Source organism: Oryx dammah, unplaced genomic scaffold (assembly GCF_014754425.2).
Source record: "Oryx dammah isolate SB20612 unplaced genomic scaffold, SCBI_Odam_1.1 HiC_scaffold_1, whole genome shotgun sequence".
Taxonomy (NCBI): Eukaryota; Metazoa; Chordata; class Mammalia; order Artiodactyla; family Bovidae; genus Oryx; species Oryx dammah.
This window is the reverse complement of record NW_024070185.1, coordinates 10,531,708-10,555,631: the sequence shown is the minus strand read 5'-3', so window position 1 is coordinate 10,555,631 and position 23,924 is coordinate 10,531,708. Positions and strand designations below refer to the sequence as shown.

Sequence of the window (23,924 nt, the reverse complement as noted above, 5' to 3'; positions counted from 1 at the left end):
GCTGTGTGGTTTTGGGCAAAGGACTTTCCGTCTCTGAGCTTTCATTTCCTTAGCTGTAAAATCAGGGCACAGGCTGCTTATCTGTAAGCTGCCATCCCGATCTTTATGGAAGACCACCGTTGCAAAGCTCCCCTGGCCCACAGTCATTCATTTAGCACAAATCTGCGGAATTTAAAGTCTACAAACACCAGGGAAGCAGCAGTCCAGGAGAGAGATTTTTGGCAGCCTCTGGGCTGATGATGACTCATGGACCTCTGCTGACCCTCCCAGCCCCTTCCGGCTCTGTCCTGTGCCCCGTGCTCCCCCCCCACAATCCTGCAGCCTGAGCTCCTTCTGCCTCTCTTTCTCTGTCACTCACCCCCTTGGCGCTTCCCCCGGAGGCATGGTATTACAGCCCACCCCGCCTTCCCCGAGGGCTTCCCAGCTGGCTCAGCGGTAAAGAACCTGCCTGCCAGTGCAGGAGGTGTGCGTTCCATGCCTGGGTTGGGAAGATCCCCTGGAGGAGGAAATGGCAACAGGCTCCAGTATTCTTGCCGGGAAATCCCATAATAGAGGAGCCCGGTGGGCTACAGTCCACAGGTCACAAAGAGTCCAACATGACTTAGCAACTTACCAACAACCCCTTACAGCCAAAGCCAGGAGCAGCCTTCTGGTTCCTTGGTGCGTGGCTATTGGCTTCTCTGCTTTGTACCCAAATGTTACCCTCCCTGTCTCACTCTGACCTCGTCTCCCCTGCTCACTCTCGGGCCCCTCTGTTGCTGGCCCTTCTGGTGTACCACAGTTCTAGTTTCAGCTCCCAGGCCCATCTCATGATTCCTCCCTCCCCAGTGTCTCTTGCCACCGATATCCTACCATTGCCCCTGAGGCTTAGAACACAGGAGAATTTAACTCTCTCGAGCTCATAAAATCCGTTAAGCAGAAAGTGGAACATCCTTTGCTGCTTTACAGAGAACATTGGGGATGGAGAGAGAGGGAATGAAGCCCTACGGAAGAGAATCACCTTTTTCCACATCTCGTCCCTCTTGCTGTTGAAGTCACCTGTGCCTGGAATGTCCACCAGCACAACCCCTTCTGGAATCAGCTCTGATTTCGGAAGGGTCACTTCCACCAGTTTGATCAAGGGCCAGATGTGTGTCTCAGCAGATCCTCCATCCCACCCTCTCCTCTGGGTCCGGATGTAGGGGTCCAGCTTGACAGACAGCTCCCCTGCCTGAGGAAGAAGGACAAGGTCAGGTACACGAGACGGTCTCCAGCGCCTCTGCCCTAGATGGGCTCTGACTCGGGTTTAGCCGAGGTCCACTGAGTCATGTGAGACGCAGTACTGCGTGACAGGCCCCAGGAGGCCTGAGGTCCTACCTGGAAGGGTCTAGGCTCAGAACTACAAGGAACACTGGGAGATCAGGAAATTCAAGCTCCTATGGGCTTCCCTGCTGGCTCAGATGGTAAAGAATCTGCTTGCAATGCAGAAAATCCAGGTTCTGTCCCTGGGTTGGGAAGATCTCCTGGAGAAGGAAATGACAACCCACTCCAACAGTCTTGCCTGGAGAATCCCATGGACAGAGGGGCCTGGCGGGTTACAGTCCATGGGGTTGCAAAGAGTTGGACACTGCTGAGCAACTAACACTGGCAGACGGAGAAAACACAAGCAGTGAGAACAGGGCTTGAGGAAAGTTACAGCTGGGGGATGATTTTATCTTCTAAATTCCATTCCAGTTCTAAAATCAATGGAAATCATCTGAAATATTCTAAATCTGTGTGAGAGAGAGAGGATTTTTGAACTAATGTGAACATTTCTGTGACCAGAAAGCCCTGTCTGTGGAAAACTGATCATGAAACGGTGACCATATTTTCTAAGTTGAAAATTGGTCTGAAGTTGATCTTCAAACGGTTTTAAAATTTAATCTTCCAAGTTCAAAAGAATATATGGACAGACCGGCATTTCCATGCTATTTTAATGACGGTGAGTGAGATGAAGAATCATTCTCAGCCTGCTGGTTTTCCCTAAACACATTTCATGCCAGCAACTCTGCACAGCAGTGAATCTCTACTGGGATAATTCAGAGGACAGAAGATTTGGGATGTAGTGTACTCACTGTTAATAAGTATCTACAGAATGGCCCTGAAAGAAAGATAAATTCTTAAGAGAGTTGAGATCAAATCAGAGCATGTGTTGCTATCTGGGTAGGAAATAAGAGATATCATCAAGGGACTTCCCTGGTAGTCCAGTGGTTAAGACTTTCTCTTCCAATGCAGGGGGCAAGGATTCAATTTCTGGTCAGGGAGCTATGATCCCACATGCCTCACAGTCAAAAAACAAACAAACAAAAAAAAAACAGAAAATATATTGTAACATATGCAATTAAGACTTTAAAAATGGCCCACATCCACAAAAATTTGTTTAAAAGATAGCAGTTCTAATCAAATAATATGAAATTGTTAAAGAAGAGATGATAAAAGTTCTTTAAGATATTTTGATTAAAAAAACAAGGGCAACAGAAGAGAAAAAGCACTGGGCTTAAAAAAGCGCAGGCTTTTTGTAAGAAGAGGGCTCCAGTCAATAAACGGGGGTTCCCAGGGGGCAACAGTGGTAAAGAACCTGCCTACCAGTGCAAGAGACATGAGAGACGTGGGCTCACTCCCTGGGCTGGGAAGATCCCCTGGAGGAGGGCATGGCACCCCACTCCAGTATTGTTGCCTGGAGAATCCCATGGACTGTAGCCCCCCAGGCTCCCCCATCCCTGGGATTCTCCAGGCAAGAGCACTGGAGTGGGGTGCCATCGCCTTCTCCAAACTTAGCCTGCACATGCCACTTAACAAACCAGTGGAGACAAACCATTCTAGGAAGTAAACTCAGACTCCCTCTCCCCTGTCTCTAATCCATGCCCCAAAGTCTGAATTTGTGCCCTCACTCCTGGAGATGCTGATTCCATTCGTCTTGTTTCAAATGGGTGAATTTGTCATGCTGGGAAGGAATATTTCTAAGTGCAGAGTAGTGAGGAAATGAATACTACCTTGACACCTTGGTGTAAGTTGTATGTATTCAGATAAAGTAACCAGTTTTGCCGTCATTGTGTTTCTTTGGACCTGCTCTGTCTGTATTTTGGATATTAGGAAGATAATTAAAGTTTGGGGGGGGGTGTCCTTCTTTAATTTTATTGACGTATAGTTGGTTTACAATGCTGTGTTTGGTTTCTCAGTTCAGTTCAGTTCAGTTCATTTCAGTCGCTCAGTCGTGTCCGACTCTTTGCGACCCCATGAATCACAGCACACCAGGCCTCCCTGTCCATCACCAACTCCCGGAGCTCACTCAGACTAGCATCCATCGAGTCCGTGATGCCATCCAGCCATCTCATCCTCTTTCAACCCCTTCTCCTCCTGCCCCCAATCCCTCACAGCATCAGACCCATTTTCCAATGAGTCAACTCTTCGCATGAGGTGGCCAAAGTACTGGAGTTTCAGCTTTAGCATCATTCCTTCCAAAGAAATCCCAGGGTTGATCTCCTTCAGAATGGACTGGTTGGATCTCCTTGCAGTCCAAGGGACGCTCAAGAGTCTTCTCCAACACCACAGTTCAAAGGCATCAATTCTTCGGCACTCAGCCTTCTTCACAGTCCAACTCTCATATCCATACATGACTACTGGAAAAACCAATGCCTTGACTAGACGGACCTTAGTCAGCAGAGTAATGTCTCTGCTTTTGAATATGCTATCTAGGTTGGTCATAACTTTTCTTCCAAGGAGTAAGCGTCTTTTAATTTCATGGCTGCAATCACCATCGGCCGTGATTTTGGAGCCCCAAAAAATAAAGTCTGACACTGTTTCCCCATCTATTTCCCATGGAGTGATAGGACTGGATGCCATGATCTTCGTTTTCTGAATGTTGAGCTTTAAGCCAACTTTTTCACTCTCCTCTTTCACTTTCATCAAGAGGCTTTTTGGTTCCTCTTCACTTTCTGACATAAGGGTAGTGTCATCTGCATATCTGAGGTTATTGATATTTCTCCCAGCAATCTTGATTCCAGCTCATGTTTCTTCCAGTCCAGCGTTTCTCATGATGTACTCTGCATATAAGTTAAATAAGCAAGGTGACAATATACAGCCTTGACGTACTCATTTTCCTATTTGGAACCAGTCTGTTGTTCCATGTCCAGTTCTAACTGTTGCTTCCTGACCTGCATACAGATTTCTCAAGAGGCACGTCAGGTGGTCTGGTATTCCCATCTCTTTCAGAATTTTCCACAGTTTATTGTGATCCACACAGTCAAAGGCTTTGGCATAGTCAATAAAGCAGAAATAGATGTTTTTCTAGAACTCTCTTGCTTTTTCCATGATCCAGCGGATGTTGGCAATTTGATCTCTGGTTCCTCTGCCTTTTCTAAAATCAGCTTGAACATCAGGAAGTTCACGGTTCACGTATTGCTGAAGCCTGGCTTGGAGAATTTTGAGCATTACTTTACTAGCGTGTTAGATGAGGGCAATTGTGCGGTAGTTTGAGCATTCCTTGGCATTGCCTTTCTTTGGGATTGGAATGAAAACTGACCTTTTCCAGTCCTGTGGCCACTGCTGAGTTTTCCAAGTTTGCTGGCATATGGAGTGGCGTAGTCATACGTATATATACTGTTTACCATATTCTTTCCCACGGTGGCTCCTCACTGGATATTGACTATAGTGCCCTGTGCTATTCAGGAGGACATTGTTGCTTACCCATTAATTAGTTTTAATTATGGGCTTCCCTGGTGGCTCAGAAGGTAAAGAATGGCCTGCAATGCAGGAAACCTGGGTTTGATCCCTCCCTGGATTGGGAAGATCCCCTGGAGAAGGGAATGGCAACCCACTCCAGTATTCTTGCCTGGAGAATCCCATGGGCAGAGGAGCCTGGCAGGCTGCTGTCCATGGGGCTGCAAAGAGTTGGACATGACTGAGTGACTCTCCATTTAAACATAAGAAAGGGGCTACTACGTTTGTTTGATTTTCTAGATATATAAAAGTTAAGTGCCTTGAAAGGTTTAGGTCATTTGACATCTAAGTATGTCTGGTTAAGTAATTCAAATTTTTTGAGAGAAACAAATATGCTAAATTTGAACTCTAAGGCTAAGGAATGTTGATTAATTGTGTAAGTAGTGTTAACTTTTAAAGGAGGCTTTTCTATATTAAACTTAGGAGATAATTGGACATTAAGTTTTAGAACTGGTGTAAGTAATTGTTCTTACTTTATATAGAAAGCACCAGATTTACAAATAGAATAACAATATTTTAAAGCTGAATTTTAAGATGCAAGAAAAACTAGGTTTTTTTTTAGTATGCAACGTAAGTAAATTGCATATTAGTTCCACATGTATTTTGGTTTAATTTAAATTTGAATTTTAATTTTTTTTTAAAACATATTGATCATAAAAGTGAGGAGAGCCTGGTTCTACTACTTGCTTATCTAATATCCACCCTGCCCTTCAGCCATGCCAGGGGCATCCTGACTGCTTGTATATTTGGGAAGGCAGTGGGTTGAGACTGGTCTCAGCCAACCACAAGTTCGGTTCTCGTTGCCCAAGATTCCCTTTCAGCTCAGAAAACCCACAGGGCTCACTACTGACCAAGAAAATCTACATGGAAATTTGTTGGGTGTGTTTCTAGGAAAGCTTTTACTTCCCAATGAAAGAGGAGACGTGGTTGGTAATCCCTGTTTAGCCATTTGTCCCTTCCATGAAGCTAGCTGCAAAGGTCAGCCCTTCAGTAGCCATTGTGTGGCAATGAGGCAACTGGATGGAGATGGTCAGGGGACCAGAGGTCTGTTGATCTTGACGTCATTGAGCCGCTGAACCAACCCACAAACCCAACTGCCCCCAGACTTCTTATGTGAGAAAATGGATAAATCCCAATTTGTTTAAGCTGTTATAAACTTGGGTGTGTTTTTTTTTTAATTATTTGCTGCAAAACACATCCTTAATTAATCCTCAAGTAACTATAAACAGTCTTTCCTGTGCACAAAAGCTCCCCCCTCAGACACGAAAAATTCCCATTTGACTGCAAATTAAAAATCATGGCTACTTCTGATTTTGGTACCAACTTATTTCCAATAAACCATTGTGCCTGCTGGTCCAGTGGCTAAGACCCTGCACTCCCAGTGCGGGGGTGCCGAGTTTAATCCCTGGTCAGGGAACTAGATCCTACATGCAGCAGCTAAAGATCCCACCTGCAGCGCTGAAGATCAAAGATCCTGTGTGCTGCAACTAAAACCCGGCGCAGCCAAATAAAAAAGCAAATAAAAATATTTTTTAAAAGCGGAGGTGGGGGGTGTCCTTGGTGGCTCAGTGATAGTCAGCTGCCAGTGCAGGAGCTATGGGTTCAGTCCCCGATCCGGGAAGATGTGCCGCATGCCCCAGGACTAAGCCTGAGTGCCACAACCGTTGCGCCCGTGCTCTAGAGCCTGTGCTCTGCAACAGCAGAGGCTGCCACAGTGAGAAGCCTGAGCACCACAGCTGGAGAAAAGCCCGCTCAGCAGCAAAGACCAGCACAGCCAAAAACAAGGAAATAAATGAAAATGGAGAGAGAGAGAGAGAGAACCTTGTGCCTTGCACAAATCCCCTAAATGGATTCAACTGTTACCCTTGAGGTTCATGATAACATCAAGAGAAACATTTTGAAGCTACCTCTTCTGCCTTGAGGGAGATGACTCTGGAGGTGGGAATCTTTCCTCTGGGCTTGGCCCTTAGTAACTCCTCGTAGCTCTTTTCTTCCGCTCCATTTCCATAAAACATCTGCAGCTTCCAAACAGCTTCCTCCGCCGCATCGCCCCTGTCCCACGCCTCCTCCTCTTCTCCGCCCAGCCCCTCCGTCCTGTGCAGGAGTGTGGTCAGCTTCCTCAGCTCCTCCTTCCACTCCTGCCAAGACAGAGTGGGGCCAAGCCCACCGCCCCACCATGACAGAGATTCAGCAGACATTGACAAAGTCCAGTGAGCCTGTGGGGGGCAGGGGGCTCCAGGAAATCTAAGGTCATCTAATCCAGGCAGGTATCATCCAACCCAACCCGCTTGTTTGGTCAGTGAGGAAACAGGAACCCAAAGAGGAAAACGTCTTGCCCAAAGTCCCATGACCAGCTGAGGCAGCACCCAAGCTAGAGCCCCCATCTCGTTCTTTTGGACTTTCTCATTGTGTGTGGCCTATGTTCTTTTCGTTTAACAAAGATGTGAGCTATGTTGACAAGGAATAGAATGTGAATCTGTAAGAGAGAAAGAAGGAAAGAAAGAGAAGAGGGAAGACAGAGCTGGAAGGGAGAAGAAAGGATGGAGAGAGAGGAAAATAGGGAGAATGGGAAGGAAGGAAGGAGCGGGGAGAGAGAGAGGGAGTGAAGGAAGGAAGGGGCAGAGGAAGGAGGGAGAAAGGAGGAAGAGAGAGAGATAACAGGGAGGGAGAGGAGGAGGAAGGAGGGAGGGAGGCAGCTCTTACCTGGTCGGAGAGGAGGTGGATTTTGGCCTCATACTGCTCACAGCAGCCCGAGCTCACTTGAACAATACAGGACGTGCATGTACTTTCTCCCGACACAGGTAGGAACGTGGCTTGCCGAACGATGGCATTGATCAGGGAGCTCTTCCCGGCCCCAGTGCTTCCAAATAATCCAATGTAGATGGGGTCCAATGACGGTTTTTCAATCAAGGCAAGAAGCCTATTTCTAGATCAGTTGTAAAACGCTCATTGTCAAGGTCATCAAAGCAAGGTTGGGAGAACGTCAGAACATATAGCAAACAATCCTGGTCAAGTCACCCCATCTTTCTGAGCCCTCTCTGCAGTCTCTTTGGTCAAAGGAGAATATTCAGCCCTGTTTACTATACAGAGTTGTCTGGAGGACCAAATGAGATCATGCAAAAAGGGATTTCCCTAATTGGGTGGTTAAGAATCCACCTTCCAATGCGGGGGGTGTGGGCTGGATCCCTGGTCTGGTCGGGGAACCAAGTCCCCACACATGCTCTGGGGCAACGGAGCGCACGTGGCGCAACTAGAGAAACGTACCTGCTGCGGCTAGAGAAGCCTGCATGCCACGACCAGGGGCCCTTGTGCTGCAACCAAGACTCAGCACAGAAAAAACCCTTTTATTCAAAAAAAGGACATGCAAAAATATTTGGCAATGATAATTCTTCCAGGTAGCACAATAGTAAAAAATCTGCCTGCCAATGGGAGAGAGGCAAGAGACATGGGTTCAATCCCTGGGTCGGGAAGATCCCCTTGAGTTGAAAATGGCAACCCACTCCAGGATTCTTGCCTGGGACATCCCATGGACAGAGGAGCCTGGTGGGCTACAGCCCATCCACAACAAACAGAAGGACACGACTGAGCACACAAGAAGAAGAAATGATAATTCTACACAAACTCTACAATGTCTATATAGATGTGACGTCTCCTTGTTTATGTTCCATGAAAATTATACAGTCTTGATCTTAGACATGAACTTTATACAGCGGTGAGAAGTGTTATTAGGAGCAACCCTGAGGGTCTCACTGGGCAGCCTCGACCCCACTTAAATCTTTCAAGGCAGCTGGACAGGACCTTTGACAGCACCGGCTCAGAGTCCCACAGCCTGGGCTAGATTCCACCCCTTTAACTCATCAGCAGTGTGACTTTGGTCAAAGTCTTGGACTCTCTGAGCGTCAATTTTGGGAAAACAGTGGAGTGATAATCATGGCTTCTACTTCATTAGGAATTTTGGGACAGTTAAATGGAATTTGATGGACGAATGTAAAGCACTTTCACTTTCCATTTTCAAAATCTTTAGCAGATTACCTAGCAACAGTGACAGCACAGTGTGGCAACTACCAGTGTTAACAGAAATGGCCCATAACCACAGAACTTTCTGGCTTTCTTTGCTTCGTTCCTAACCAGAAATTCTCTTTTATTATTGCAGAAAAGCATCTACCACCACCTAAGGAAAGACACCCAAGGAAGATCTGATGGTAGCCGATGCCAGACTCACATGAGGTACTTGACGCTGTTGGGGATGCTGTCATCCAGGAACACAGACTGAATCAGTTTCTGATAAGTGTTGCTCAAAACTCTTCTGGTCCGAGACTCCAGTTTTTCATCTGGAATCAATAGAGATGTATTAGCAGGGATGTATTAATACCTGGCAGGCTTCCCTGGTCACTCAGACAATAAAGAATCCACCTGCAATGCAGGAGACCTGGGTTCGACCCCTGGGTCGGGAAGATCCCCTGGAGGACAGCATGGCAACCCACTCTTCTTGCCTGGAGAATCCCCATGGACAGAGGAGCCTGGTGCGCTGCAGTCCATGGGGTCGCAAAGAGTCGGACCCGACTTAGTGACTAAGCACATTAATAGCTGGCAGGGATCAAGCACTTGGTCTGCACAGGGCGAGTCTGCTTAATACAGCAGAAAAGGCGGGGCCGGGGTGGGGGATGAAATGAAAAACCAGTTAAACAAAAGAGCAAGTTATCTGATGGGAGAGGTCACAGATCGTGGGAGAGAGCAATCATTGATGACGAGATCCCCCCAAGGAGCCAGGCAGCTCTGAAGCACAACGTAACACAAGTCAGCGTCCACTTCACCACGGGCTACAGCACCTCTACCGTCTTCTCTCCTGTGGTCATAAATAGAAGAAAACTGCAAGGACATCCTATGCAGAAAGAAAGGGAAGTCACTCAGTCGTGTCCGACTCTTTGCAGCCCCGTGGACTGTAGCCTATCAGGCTCCTCCGTCCATGGGATTTTCCAGGCGAGAGTGTTGGAGTGGTTTGCCATTTCCTTCTCCAGGGGATCTTCCTGACCCAGGACTGGAACCCGGGTCTCCCGCATTGCAGGCAGACGCTTTACCATCTGAGCCACCAGAGAACCCCAGGACATCCTATAAAAAAACCACAAAGGCACCAAACCCATCATTTTCACAGTTTGATCAGGAAGAGATTATTTTTGTAACAAGCCTTCTATCCAGATCTTAAGAGATAAACTCAGATCACAGTATCTCTGCAGAGACTAGGAGGCCTCCTTTTTAAAAATAGAAATATTTATTTATTTGGCTGTATTGGGTCCTAGTTGTAGCATGCAAACTCTTGGTGGCAGTATGTGGGATCTAGTTCCCCGACCAAGGCTCAAACCTGGGCCCTCTGCACTGGGAGCTCAGAATCTTAACCATTGGACCACCAGGGAAGTCCTGAGGCCTCCTTTAATGGGATCAAGATCATTCAAAGATGTTCCATCCTGCTTCTGCTTCTCCAAGTACCCTTCTCTTCTTTTGAGGATGTTAACACATCTGGGAAAGAACAGAGCTGCATTAAACAAGCGATAGAGCATTTTCAGGACACTCACATTCCTTGAGGGCGCTTTGTTCCACAGAGGGAAATGCTCGAAACCTCTGGTCTCGATCGGATCGTCTTCTTTTTCTCACTGGTTCTTTAAATATATCATCATCCACTAGAGATAAACAGAAGTTACATAAAATTACATATAAAATTATAGGTCTTGAGGGCATGGTGTACCGTAGACCAAAAACACAGTCCACTTATATGCAGATTTTCAACTGTGATGGGGGGTCGTCACTCTCATCCCTGTGTTGTTCAGGGGTCACTATTTTTGCCTGACTTCTATTGATAAACAAACCCCAAGAGGCTAGAAGGATTCCTGCCAGCCCTGGTTGTTTGTGAGCTCATTTCAGAAGCAGCCCTGTTGGGTCATTCCAGTCTGACTCCCGATTCCCAGAGTCCCAGGACTTTGCATCTAGTTCCAAAATGCAGCCCAACCTATCTCCCCAGAAGATAAGTCAAGATGACATGAAAAGTTCCTGTTTGCGAATCCTGGGAAGCCAAGATGGCTGGATATTCTTCACCAAGTGCCGAAAATGTAGAGGGAAGCCTGAGATGGCTCAGTGTGGGGTGGAGAAAGGCCTCAGGGAGATCTTGGCAACCCGGGAAATTGATCAGGAGCAGAAGGAGAGAACAGAATGGGCCATGTGACCAAACCAAATTCCTTCTTCTCCCTGAGCCTCAATTTCTTCTTCTGTACAATGAGTCAGTTGACAAAAATAGAAAGAATACAAGAGCAGTAGAGGGTGCCCTCCAAGTGGATGTCCCTCAGAGATTAAATTGGGGGATGAGGCTTTTTCCTCCTTCCTCCCTTAAAGATGTTAGTAGCTGCTTCCTTACATAGGCAAGGAAAAAAGTTGCCAAGAAGCAAATCTTTGTAGTCCTGCAGAGGTTGATTCACTTCAGTGGTTTCTGTTGGTTACAAAGTGAAGGACTGGGAGGCTCCATAATCCTCAGGAAAGGGTTTAACTGAAAACCGAAACAGTGTGTTTAGATGGTTTTTGTGTGTGTGTGTGCTGGGTCTTGGTTACATGTTTATTCTTTAAGCTATAATAATTAAATATGAACTCTAAGGAAATACTGAGCACCTTTGCAACATAGTTAAATATACATTAAAATCATATGTAGTATTTGAACTTTAAAAAAAAAAAAGAATTCACTTGGCTGCGTTGGGTCCTTGTGGCGGCGTGCGGGATCGTTCGTTGTGGAGTGAAGTCTTCTCTCAAGTTGTGGTGCTCGGGCTCAGGAGTTGTGGCACGTAGTCTTAATTGCCCCACAGCATGTAGGAACTTGGTTCCCCAAGCAGGAGTCAAATCCACGTCCCGTGCCTTGGAAGGGGGACTCTTAATCACTGGCCCACCAGAGAAGTCCCTGGATGGGTTTTAGAAAACACCCCCCTGGCAGGATTCACCTGGTGAGAAAGGGACAGTAGCCGGGGGTCTTTGGGGTCAAGACTGTTGGAAATGGCCTAATCCAGCACTCCTGGGGGTGGTATAAACCTTAGGCAAATGGCTGTGAGGTGACCTGGAAAAACAGTTGACCCCAAGAGTCATAACTCTCTAAGCTCATATAAAGGCATGAGGCCCCCAAACTGAGCGTGACACTGGGAGGTCATCTTCCCTCATGAACCACAGAAAGTGTGCGTCACTCAGGGACCCAGGATGGCAACCTGAGCAGAAGGCCCAACCTCCTGCACTGGGCTCCAGGCCCAAGTCTCCCAGACAGCTCAGGCAGCCTCAGTCTGGCATCTTCCTGCACAAATTCCACAGCGTTCTGGAGCCAGCTCACACCCCAGAGTACTGCAGTGCACGGTGAGCTGTCTGCCAAGGCCTGAATCTTGGCCCCCTCCTGCTCACGTAGTGACAGGGAGTTGAAAGAGCTTGTCCGTAGACCCTTCTATCTCAGACATTCTAACCTTACAAGTATGCTCCATGCAAAGAATTTATCCTGGCTCAGTTTAAGGACTGCCTTAGAACTAAACACCAAGTGGTTGCTGGCTCGGTGGCTAGAGCTAGAGAGAAAGAGGCAGAGAAGAAGAAAAATATATGCCACTAGCTAGGGAGTTTGGGCTGGACATGTACACACTGCTGAATTTAAAATGGATAACAAACAAGGATCTACTGTATAGCACAAGGAACTCTGCTCAGTGCTCTATGATGACCTCAAAGGGAAGGAAATCCTAAAAGAGGGGATATATGTACACATATGGCTGATTCTCTTTGCTATACAGTAGAAACTAACACATACTGCAAAGCAATATACTCCAATAAAAAAAAATTTTTTTAATGGATAACCAACAGGAACCTACTATACAGCACAGGGAAGTCTGATCAATACTCTGTAACAACCTAAATGGGAAAAAAATTTGGAAAAGGACATGTGTATAGGCACAACTGAATCTCTTTGTTGTATACCTGAAACTATCACAACGTTTTTAATCAACTATACTCCATATAAAATTAAAAGCTTTTTAAACATGGAAGCAGTTAAGGTTTTCTGAAGTCCCCAAAGTATTTGATTATAATAAGCAAATATCAATATCTAACTTCAGTAATTTAGCTTAGGTAAGGAAATCCACTGTGGGTTAAACTTTTGAACTTTGATATTGATAACAAGGAGGTAACAGAATCACAGAATTTATGAGCTGGAAAGCAATGTAAAATATGTATGGCTTCAGATGTAGAGAAATCAAGAGACTTGTCGTATGGGCGCAGAGCTAGCAAATGACAGAGCAATAACTAGAAGCCAAGAATGGACACCACAAGTCCAGTGTTTTTCGATGCACAATTACAGTCTTATTACTTTTAATTATTATCTATTATGGTTTAATATTCTGGAAGATGTTTATAAATTATTCTTCTATTTTATTCATCCCAGAGCTTAAAAAAGAAAAACAGAGTTTTAAATATGTTATGATTAAAGCTATCAAGTGAAATCCTAGAAAATCTACCAAAAAGTTTTACCAAAATAAGGCAGATAATTTTTAACTACTAAAAAAATATTACACTTTAGAACACATTATAAACAGTGTCTTGGAATTCCAGAGTGTTTTCACACCTGCCTGTGGAAAGAGTGAAAGGATGGGGGGCCTTGATCTTGACCCTGTAACTCAGGAACTCTTTTGTTTAAACAATGTTTGCAGAGGATCTTAGCCACAAGCATAAAAGAGTCTTAGTACAGCCTTTATCAGTCTTATCCTTAGTACAGCCTTAGTACAGTCTTATCCTGGCCTTTATTTCAACTTTGTAAGGAGTGGCAATTAGTCTGATCAAAGTTTGGAAACTTATTTCTCAACTAAAGCAAACACTGAAAAGTCAGGTAAAACAGCATGGTTTTACATTTTGCCTTTAATATCTAAAATGAAAAAAACAGGTGGAAGGGAGAAAGTAGTTCATCTGGGATTTAAAACACTTAATCGTAGTGCATGCATGGTGAGTCGCTTCAGTGGTGTCCAACTCTCTGTGACCTACAGACTGTAGCCCACCAGGCTCCTCTGTCCATGGGATTCTCCAGGCAAGAATTCTGGAGTGGGTTGCCATGCCCTCCTCCAGGGGATCTTCCCGATGGGTTTCATACTAAATAGTAACCAGAATGAATGGGTGTGAACCGGCCATTCCTCTTATCTTCTCTGTAATTGTTCAAGCACTCCCTTACCTTTTCCACTATATTACACTGATTTATTGGCAACCCACTCCAATATTCTTGCCTAGGAAAACCCATGGATAGAGGAGCCTAGCAGGCTACAGTCCATGGGGTCACAAAATAGTCGGACAGAATTTATGGACATTGGAGGAAAGGGCAGAGGGCTGGGTGGGGCCGTCCCAAGAAGTCTACCCGGTCTCTGCTGCTATTGCTCCTTGCTGCCACAAGGTGTCGCTTTTGACAACAGTCTCAGTATAGGCGCTTTGATCAGATCCTTGAGGGAACCTGCCACAGATCTTCCCAGCAGGACGCCCCACACCTTCAGGACTAACCTCTGCCAAGGGGGCCCTAAAGTTGCAATTCCTTCAGTTTGCTTGCCCAGCCATGTCTCAGATACCAGCACTACCCCCTACTGACCCTTGCTGCTAAGGGAATTCATCCCCAGGGGTAAGAAAAAATTTCCTCTTCGGTTCTCAAAACACAAAGGATGTGATACACCCCAGGGGTTACTTAGCTGCATCTTCCCAGGCAAAGTTCCCTCCTTGTCTCTGGGGGTCCACCACCCAGCCTTCTAGGAAGGGAGGCCACCCTCAGGGACTCCAGTGTGGTTCACCCTACAGCTCTCCTTCAGAAAGCACGCAAAATGATTCCAGGGGCTTACCATCTCCATTCTGAGAGCGGGATGCCCTCGAAAAATCCAAGATGGTTTCCTGGAACCTTCTTTTATTTATTTATTTATTTTTGAATTTTATTTATTTGAACTTTTAAAGGACGGTCGTGGGGGGCGCAAGTTGAATTTCTGGTCAGATAACCCACTAGATTATTAATAGGCTTTTTAGTTGTTATTGAAATAATTGATATTCATCCACTGTTAAAATATGTTGTGAGAAAGCAGCTTCTCAATAAAGAGCAGCGAAAAATGACGATAGTTTAATACGGTCCCAACCCCTTTGCCCTTGGTTATAATGGCAAATAGTTATTGCTCAGGGCTTCTCCAGTGGCGAAGTGGTAAAGAATCCGCCTGCAGTGCAGGAGATGCGATTTGGATCCTGGGGTCAGGAAGATCCTCTGGAGGTGGAAATGACAACCCACTCCAGTATTCCTGCCTGGGAAATCCCATGGACAGAGGAGCCTGCTGGGTTACAGTCCATGGGGTCACAAAGAGCTGGACATGACTGGAGCGACTTGGCACACACGCACGTATATGTATAATGGTAAATAGTTCTTGCTCACTTCATCAGGGGATAGTGAAGGGATGTTACCTGGATGTAGCTCCCGAACCAGAAAATCTTCAGTTTCTGCCATTTCCTGTTATGTAACCGCCTGCCTTTGTCCACTTAGAGCATCAGCCTGAAAAATACAAAGTACACGGTGGGGGTAGGGGGGAGTGGACGGCAGAAATTATAAATACGAAACAAAAACTAAAAAGGACATGTAATTTTGCTTACGCTTTTTCTCCCCAATTAGATACCAAGCTTCTAAAGGGCAGTGGCTATTCTACCTTATCTTTGAATCCTTTATAACAGCTCTCCACTGTGTGTTGGTTTAAATATGACAAAAGTCCATGTTTGACTATTGATTTTCAGCAATAGTTGAATCCATAGAATTTTTTCTTTTTTTTGGAGCAAAAGAAATGACTATTTATTGCTGATGGTGCCAAATAATACCACTGTTGGAAGACTGTTTGTCAACTTGAACATACTCAGCATTGATCTGGCAGTCATGAATACAGTATTTATACCAAAAAGTTGACAGCTGTGTCCACCCAAAAAAACTACACATGAATGTATATGCTGCTGCTGCTGCTAAGTCGCTTCAGTCGTGTCCGACTCTGTGCGACCCCATAGACGGCAGCCCACCAGGCTCCGCCGTCCCTGGGATTCTCCAGGCAAGAACACTGGAGTGGGCTGCCATTTCCTTCTCCAATGCATGAAAGTGAAAAGTGAAAAGGAAGTCGCTCAGTCGTGTCCGATTCTTAGTGACCCCATGGACTGCAGCCCACCAGGCTCCTCCATCCATGGGATTTTCCAGGCAAGAGTACTGGAGTGGGGTGCCATTGCCTTCTCCATGAATGTATATAGCAGATTTTTTAAAGAAATTCTTGGAATTTATTTTTTTCGTTGTTAATTTTTATTGGAGTATTGTTGCTTTACAATGTTGTTAGTTCTACTGCACAGCAAAATGGATCAGCCAGACATACACATATATCCCCACCGTTTTTTATCCATTGACCTTTAAACTGAAATGACCTGAGATCTTGAAGGCAGCTCAGTCTGAAAAGACAATAATCCTCTAAGGACCAGAGCCTTGAAGGTGAAGTTATACAGCTTTGCTGTTTTGGGAGACATCAGCGCCCCCATCAGGTAAGCCCGGAACCCCTGGGCCACTGAGTGACCCTGAGTCCCAGCAGGTCTCAGCAAGTATCGGGGAGATGGGTGGAACATTTGATATTCCTGGGGTCCCCTGGAGTTGCTCTGGAGGATGCTGAGCGGGGAAGAAGAGATGCAATAGCTGTTTGGTTCTCTGGGCCTTCCTCACCACCCACCCAGCACTGCAATCAGGTAGACACCCCGATTGGGGGTTATGTCAGCTCTGCCTCATGGGGCATCTGTGGGGGTGGGGGAGGCACCTCCAAAAAAAAAGAAGTATCGGATCCAAGCTGTCTCCAGTCCTGGGAGACAGGGACTGCACACAGAGGGAGAACTGGATCCACAAAGCCTCAGAAGAGCGGGTGCTGATGCCCTGGAGTGTTTCTGCCTCCACAGATCAGGGAGGATCCGGGGCACCCAAGGCGGGGCACCTCACGTACTTCCTCTCCATTTCTGATGCTGCTGATTGGACTACTCAGCTGCATAATTCAAAAGCAGAGAGTCACCGGCCTTTCTGAAATATGCAAAAGCTCAACTGCCCTGTCAACCCCCAGTAGACACACGGCCGTTAGTTAGGGAGACTGTGCTTCGTTTACATATCACTTCCAAACGAAAATCGCAGCTCCTCAGTCAAAAGAGCCACTTACACTTAGTTCAGCTCATGGGTATCAACAGAACTAATGGTTTCTGTTCCTGGTGGGTGTTGGTGAATGTGGTGTGAACTCTGCTATGTACACATTCCTGAGCCTTTGCTAGGAGGCTCCTCATCTCTCCATTCCTCACCTGGGCTCAGACCACCCCAAACTCCTTATAGTCCTCCAAGGCAGGGGAGTCAAGAAGAAACATGCTCCCCTCTTCTTCCTGGGGAATCCCTACTCTTTCTTCAGCATCTCGTTTGCACATTTCCTCTGTTCAGCTGTGTCCTGGTTCCCATTCACTCCCCTCTTGCGCCACCGCTGGTCGGCGCACACTTGAATTGTGCACTTGTGATTCTTTCCTTATGTCTGAGATGTGCGAGGTCATGCCTGCATTTGTTTCAATGCTGTAGTTCTATCGTGAAAGGCAATGATCAATCGTAGTGCTGAATTAATCAATTACAGTGGCTGGGAAGCTTTTGATGAGATTCCGCGGCCAAGGGTGTTTAAACACTGAATCCGTTTTTAAATATTTGTGTATTTGGCTGCAGGGGGTCTTTGCTGAAGCTGCAGGATCTTCATTGCGTCATGTGGGAGTTTCTGTTGCAGCACATAAAGTCTCTAGTTGGGGTGCTCAGGCTTCAGTAGTTGCAGTGCTCAGGCTTAGTTCCTCCACGGCACGTGGGATCTTGGTTCCCCAACCAAGTATCGAACTCATGTCCCCTGCATTGCAAGGCAAATTCTTAACCACTGGACCACCAGGGAAGCCACTCAAATTCGTTTTTGATAGGACTGCTCCGTAGGAACGGGGAATGTTTAGCTTGAGGGAAGGAAGACATGGGCTGAAGCAGATGTGGAGAGGACTTTGTGTGGTCTTCAAATACTTAAGCTTAGAGTTGAATATAATAGTGAGATAATGCCTGTTTCCAGTGGTGCCAAGAGGGGACAACTAGATCCACTAGGTGGAAAGTATAAGAAAGTACATTTTTGCTGAACATTTCTCTCGTATTCAGAGTTGTCCAAAATGGAATGAGCTCCCTTAGTAAGTAATGAATTTTCTGCTCCTAGAAGTGTCTAAATCTTCACTGTTATGATCACCTAATAACAGCATTGAACTAGACGGGCTTTAAGGCTTCTTCAAATCCCAAGACACTGTGTTCTTGCTTGAAGTAGTCATCAGTAAAGCTGGTGGTGGGAGGGCTCTACAAGGTTACTAAAATTCATGAGAGTTTCCTGTTTAGAAATGCTAAGCCTAGGCAAAACCTAGGCAAGTTAGGAGAAAAAATATGATAGTGCCTAACAATAGCTTTAGATGCAAAACTAGGAGTTGCCCCCTGGAAAGATATCTGTTGTTTTCTGAAGATGGCAGATCCATGAGCCATAGTCACACACACAAAATATTAAACGTCATATCACAGTGGGCTCTGGAGACAACAAATGTATGGTCCTCCCGGGGTACAGACCCACTGTAGACCTTCGACTGGTTGTGCTAGCCAGTGCCAGGAACAAATACGGAAGATGGATCAGGCTTCCCCACGTGCCAATGCAGGGGACGTGGGTTCGATCCCTAGGTTGGGAAGATTCCCTGGAGAAGGAAATGGCAACCCACTGCAGTGTTCTTGGCTGGGAAATCCCATGGGCAGAGGAGCCTGGCAGGCTGCAGTTCATGGGGTCGCAAAAGAGTCGGACACGACTGAGCAACTAAACAAACAATAACCATAGTCAAAAGGAACACAATCGATAATTCAGTGATTTCAGGTTCATTTTAAAGAGCAAAAGACCCAGAGTCCTTCCTCAAATTATGCTGGGCTCCACTTTCTCCCCAAAAGGGGCAGCAACCGTGGTGTGTTTTGTGAAAACTGTTTCTGCAGAGAAGCAGCTGAAAACGTCCACACGTATGGCTCACAGGGGCAAGGTTTTGATATGTGGTTTATTTCGCTTGTATTTCAACTGTGCGGTTAGCGTTTAAGTTTTGATTTGAGTACTTATTTACATTCATGTGCAGACAGCCTAAGAATAGCATCTTTTAAAAGGGACTCTGCATATTTAGCTAGATGTGGGAAGGCTGCACAGAACCAGTTTCCTGTCAAATAATTGTGACTTTTGACAGTTTTTCTTGCTTCTCTCACTCTCCCTTTCCTCTTTTTGTATTTTGCTTACTCTCTTTTTTTCTTAAGAGAACCTAACAGAGGTGCCACCAAGGCAGTGGTCACTCCTGTCCTAGAAGAGCTTCCTAGAGTGGAATGAAATAATGTTCTTTTGGAGAAGGCAATGGCACCCCACTCCACTCTTGCCTGGAAAATCCCATGGACGGAGGAGCCTGGTGGGCTGCAGTCCATGGGTTTGCTAAGAGTCGGACATGACTGAGCGACTTCACTTTCACTTTTCACTTTCCTGCAGTGAAGGAAATGGCAACCTAGTCCAGTGTTCTTGCCTGGAGAATCCCAGGGATGGCGGAGCCTGGTGGGCTGCCATCTATGGGGTCGCCCAGAGTCCGACACGACTAAAGTGACTTAGCAGCAGTAGCGGCAGCAGAGCCCCTTCTACAGATGTGGACACTGACGCCTTGAGAGGGGAAGGGACCTGTTCAAGGTCAGACAGTGAGTCCAAGTTCAGGGTTCTCATCATTCCACCATGAAACCTCTAACTGGTACTATTTAAACCATCTCTGGAGCTTCAGAGTAAGAGATGGAGAGAATGGTGAACACAAATGAGGGGTTCCCTTTAATGCACGAGGAGGCATTTGGGGAGTGCAGGCTGTTGAGTAGGGGGAGAGTGGTAGCTTGATGAAATTGGGCTTAAGGACACCAACTGAACCTAGTGCCCTCAGAATAAAACAAGCCAGGCTGCCAGGGGCGTTGTTGGGGGTGGGGGGGGTGCACATGAGGATGCGTGATTGTGTGTGTGTGTGGAAGCGGGTGAGTAGTTCATTTATCTGCCTTCAGTCCGTGTCCAGAGCAGAATTTAATGTGTTTATTAAGAACTGCAAACATCTAAGTCCCTTCTCCTTTAGTCTGAATCTTGTCCCACCCTCCCTTGCTTCACATCATTTGCCTCTCCCGACATGATTCTTGTTCTTGCTTCATTTCCAGTCCCTGACCCCAGCCCTCCCCCTCCCTCAAGGCCGCACTAATAGGAAAAATTAAAATACTTAAATTAGCAAAGTTCCTTGAAGGGGCATTTTGATCATTAACCTTGGTTTCTTCCCTACTTTTAATAGATGTGGGAAGTGCTCAGTACACAGTGAGCGCTGAGTAAATATGTGTTGAATGACGTGTGTCTTTTAAACATATTCTTAGATGGTAAAATTAATAACGGCAGGAATTATATTCATTCATTCAGCAAACATGTTTTAAGTGTTTACTGTGTGCCAGACACGGTTCTGGGTCCTGGGGACACATGAGGAAAGAAAATGGGCAAGGTGTCTGCACACCCAGGTGTATGTTCCAGACTGTGAGGGATGCCCTGGGAAAAGTACTCAGGATTTGGAGTCAGAATGCCTGGATCTGGGTGGGGATCCTGCTCTGGTACTGCAGTGTGAACAAAGCATTTAACCTCTCTGAGTCTCAGTTGATCCACATATAAGATGAGAATAGCAAAATACTTAACGTCTGGAGTTCATTGCGAGGGCAGTATGTGACGCTGATGCAAAGCTGGTCTACAGACACTTACATGCGCTCGGTCATGTCTGACTCTTTTTCAGTCCCATGGACTATAGCCTGCCAGGCTCCTCTATCCACGTGATTTGCCAGGCAAGAGTACTGGAGCATGTTGCCATTTCCTTCTCCGGGGGATATTTCCAACCCAGGGATTGAACCTGCGTCTCCTGCATCGACAGGCAGATTCTTTACTCCTGAGGCACCTGGGAAGCCCCACAGACACTTATGCACCTGTACAAATGTTATTGACTTTCAGAATATTTGGTGAAGATAGCTTAACAAGAAACCAGTACTAATATTTACCTGGGCAAAGTCTACTTTTTTGAGCAGGGGGAACAGATGCCACCATAACTGATAAACTGACCCCCATTCTTGTTCCCACTGAGGAAGCATCTTCAGGGTTCTATGCCCTTGGTAGCATCTTGTCCCCTCCCACAGGGAGGTAATTGAAGAATAAGAGCAAGGAGCAGATTCTTTTTTTTTTTTTAGGAGCAGATTCTTAAAAATGGAATGTTGTGGATTTATCTCCTCTCTCTCTCTTTTTTTAATGCGTAAATACTTTTGGTGTTGGCAGAATTTCCTAACCACTTTATTGGACATTGCACAGCTCTTCCAAACTGGGTACACTCTGAAGGGACAATTTAAACACATTAACTTAGAAGCAAAAGTGAAACAAGGGCCATCAAACCCCCAGAGGAAAAGAGTTATGTTTTCAGCATTAATGCATCAGCTACTGTGTACAACATTAGGAGCACGGCTGCCAGAGGTATATTCAGTAGAGGAGGCATGACTTTTTTCAGTCCTTCTCCCCCAGGTGACTAGATAAGTAAAATAAACAGATATTTTCATTACATACATTATCAGATTTTACGGAAATGAACTTGAATCCTTTCATATTGCTCGCCCACGCTTGCCAAAGTTAATGAGGCATAAGATGACGTGAATACTAAACTCAGTATTAGTTTTGTATTGATGTATTTAATATTAATGATGCCTGGAACACAAGTTTTCTTTGGGGAAGAAGGATTGATGACTTGCTTGAGATCACACTGTTATAAAATTCAAACTAAGCCCCAGTTCTCCAGATTTCTAGTTCATTGGCCTTTGCTGCTGCTGCTGCTAAGTCGCTTCAGGCGTGTCCGACTCGGTGCAACCCCATAGACGGCAGCCCACCAGGCTCCCCCGTCCCTGGGATTCTCCAGGCAAGAACACTGGAGTGGGTTGCCATTTCCTTCTCCAATGCATGAAAGTGAAAAGTGCGACCCCATAGACGGCAGCTCACCAGGCTCCTCCATCCATGGGCTTTTCCAGGCAAGAGTACTGGAGTGGGGTGCCATTGCCTCTCTGTCATTGGCCTTTACATAGCCGTAAAATTCACTTAAGTAAAGTAAAAATCACCTTCCCTCAAGAAATAACTGACTTTAGGAAAATCACGAGGAGGAGAAAAAATGAGTCTCCCACACAGAAACATTCCAAACAATTTCTAAAGATGCTTCACCCTGAAGGAAAGGGAACTTAATCCCCCACTCCTTGGGCATGGGCCTCACAGAGTAACTTCCTTCCAAGGGGGACAGGATGGAAAGAAGGGGAAAAAAGAGTCGCTTTACAGTAGAAAGACTTTGCAAATATTCCCTGGGCCAGATGACCAAGGTCAACAACAACTGTCATAAATCATCTTGATATGTACCTTTGATGCGACGGGAAGAGAATGACCTTTAACTCTCTGAACTTCCACCCTAAATCCGCAACTCCAGTCTCATTGTGAATCCTACAGAAGAGCTGACCAGGATTCCGCAAAACTGTCAGAGTCATCAAACACAAGATCACAGCCAAGAAGAGACATGACAACTAAATGTAATATGGTGCTCTGGATAGGATTATTTTTTTAAAAAAAACACCAAAAACATTTTGTGTTGGGGTATAGCCAACTGACAATGTTGTGATGGTTTCAGGTGAAAGTGAAGGGACTCAGCCATACATATACATGTATCCATTCTCTCCCAAATCCCCCTCCGCTAGATAGGGTTCTAAAACAGAAAAAAGACATTAGATAACAGCTAAGAAAATCCGAATAAAGGATAACCTTTAGGGTTCCCTGGTGGCTCAGACAGTAAAGAACCTGCCTGCTATTGCAGGAGACCCCAGTTCGATCCCTGGAGAAGGGATTGTGTACCCAGTCCAGTATTCTTATCTGGAGAATTCCATGGACAGAGGAGCCTGGTGGGTTACAGTCCACGGGGTCGCAAAGGGTCAAACACGACTGAGCGACTAACACTTTCACTTTCTTTTCTTTTCACTCCTCTTCTTGTAGTTAATACTACTACTACAAATGTTGGTTCATTAATTATAAAAAATGTACCTTTACTAATGTAAGATGAGAGAGGAAGTTGGTTGTGAATTCTATGGAAACTACCATCATCTCCATTTTTCTCTAAAGCTATTTTTTAATCAATCATAAGTTATAGCATAAGTTGCATAAGAAATACAACTTACTTACCAGATGTCACTTTGCATGCTACAGCTCCAAGATTCCACAAAGACAGTGGCAGCCTCTTTGCCTTGGTCGAGGTTTGTTGAACCAGCTGGGGCAGAGAGTCCTTTTTGGCCACTGTCATAAAGCCACATTTACACAACCAGAAGTGAAACTAATTTGCCATCAGAGAGCTATTTATGACAGTCTCCGCCCTCATAAATAGACACGTACTATTTGTACCTTTCATTTAAACTTCAGTTCTATGTGAACTGGGGCGCTCATATTTCTCTCTTCCCTCTGCCTACACATTAATCATTTTTCCTTTCCAAATGGATTGCAGCCTCCACCCTGCAGTATCCTTTCCTTGAGGATGAGAGTTATTCTGATTGATCTGATTTAACATAAGCAGCAAGGAAAATCGCCCCAGTCCCAAGAGAGACGAAGTATTGGTTCCCCCCGCCCCAAATAGAAGACAGCTGGGAGTGGTGGATAATATGAGATGATGAAGATAAGCTGATTCTTGATACACAATCCTGAAATTCACCAAAACCAAACAACATTGGATCATGTGACTGTAGAAATGAGTGTCATACAGTTTTAAATAACTCTTCCTGGAACTTAAATTTTACGTCCACATTTAAAAAAACGGAACATAAAAACAAGTATTTTTGAAATGCTGTCCAGGAGAAGAAAGCAGAACCTATTCCTCCTTGCTATCACCCAAACAGTCACATCAAGTACAGGGATAAAATCTGTTTTTTTAACCTTCAGCTCAGGTAGTGTTTGACCTCCAAAGACAGAGTCAATCATTACTAGGTTACCCCTCAGTAACTGCAGGTATGTTTT

The 23,924-nt window shown here is 45.6% G+C and overlaps 1 protein-coding gene across 1 annotated transcript in view; it reads right to left on the bottom strand.

Annotated features, from left to right (window-relative positions):
• The window catches only part of NUGGC (nuclear GTPase, germinal center associated), a 50,746-nt gene extending 27,524 nt beyond the window's left edge, over positions 1-23,222 (bottom strand). Inside the window, exons 1-7 of the mRNA XM_040237039.1 lie at positions 23,103-23,222; positions 15,205-15,292; positions 10,308-10,412; positions 8,960-9,068; positions 7,441-7,663; positions 6,645-6,875; positions 1,001-1,210 (exon numbers count right to left, since the gene is read on the bottom strand). Of these exons, the coding sequence (XP_040092973.1) occupies positions 1,001-1,210; positions 6,645-6,875; positions 7,441-7,663; positions 8,960-9,068; positions 10,308-10,412; positions 15,205-15,247 (921 nt within the window). The 5' untranslated portion in view covers positions 15,248-15,292; positions 23,103-23,222. The remainder of the gene's footprint in view (positions 1-1,000; positions 1,211-6,644; positions 6,876-7,440; positions 7,664-8,959; positions 9,069-10,307; positions 10,413-15,204; positions 15,293-23,102) is intronic.
• Positions 23,223-23,924: the final 702 nt, after the last annotated feature.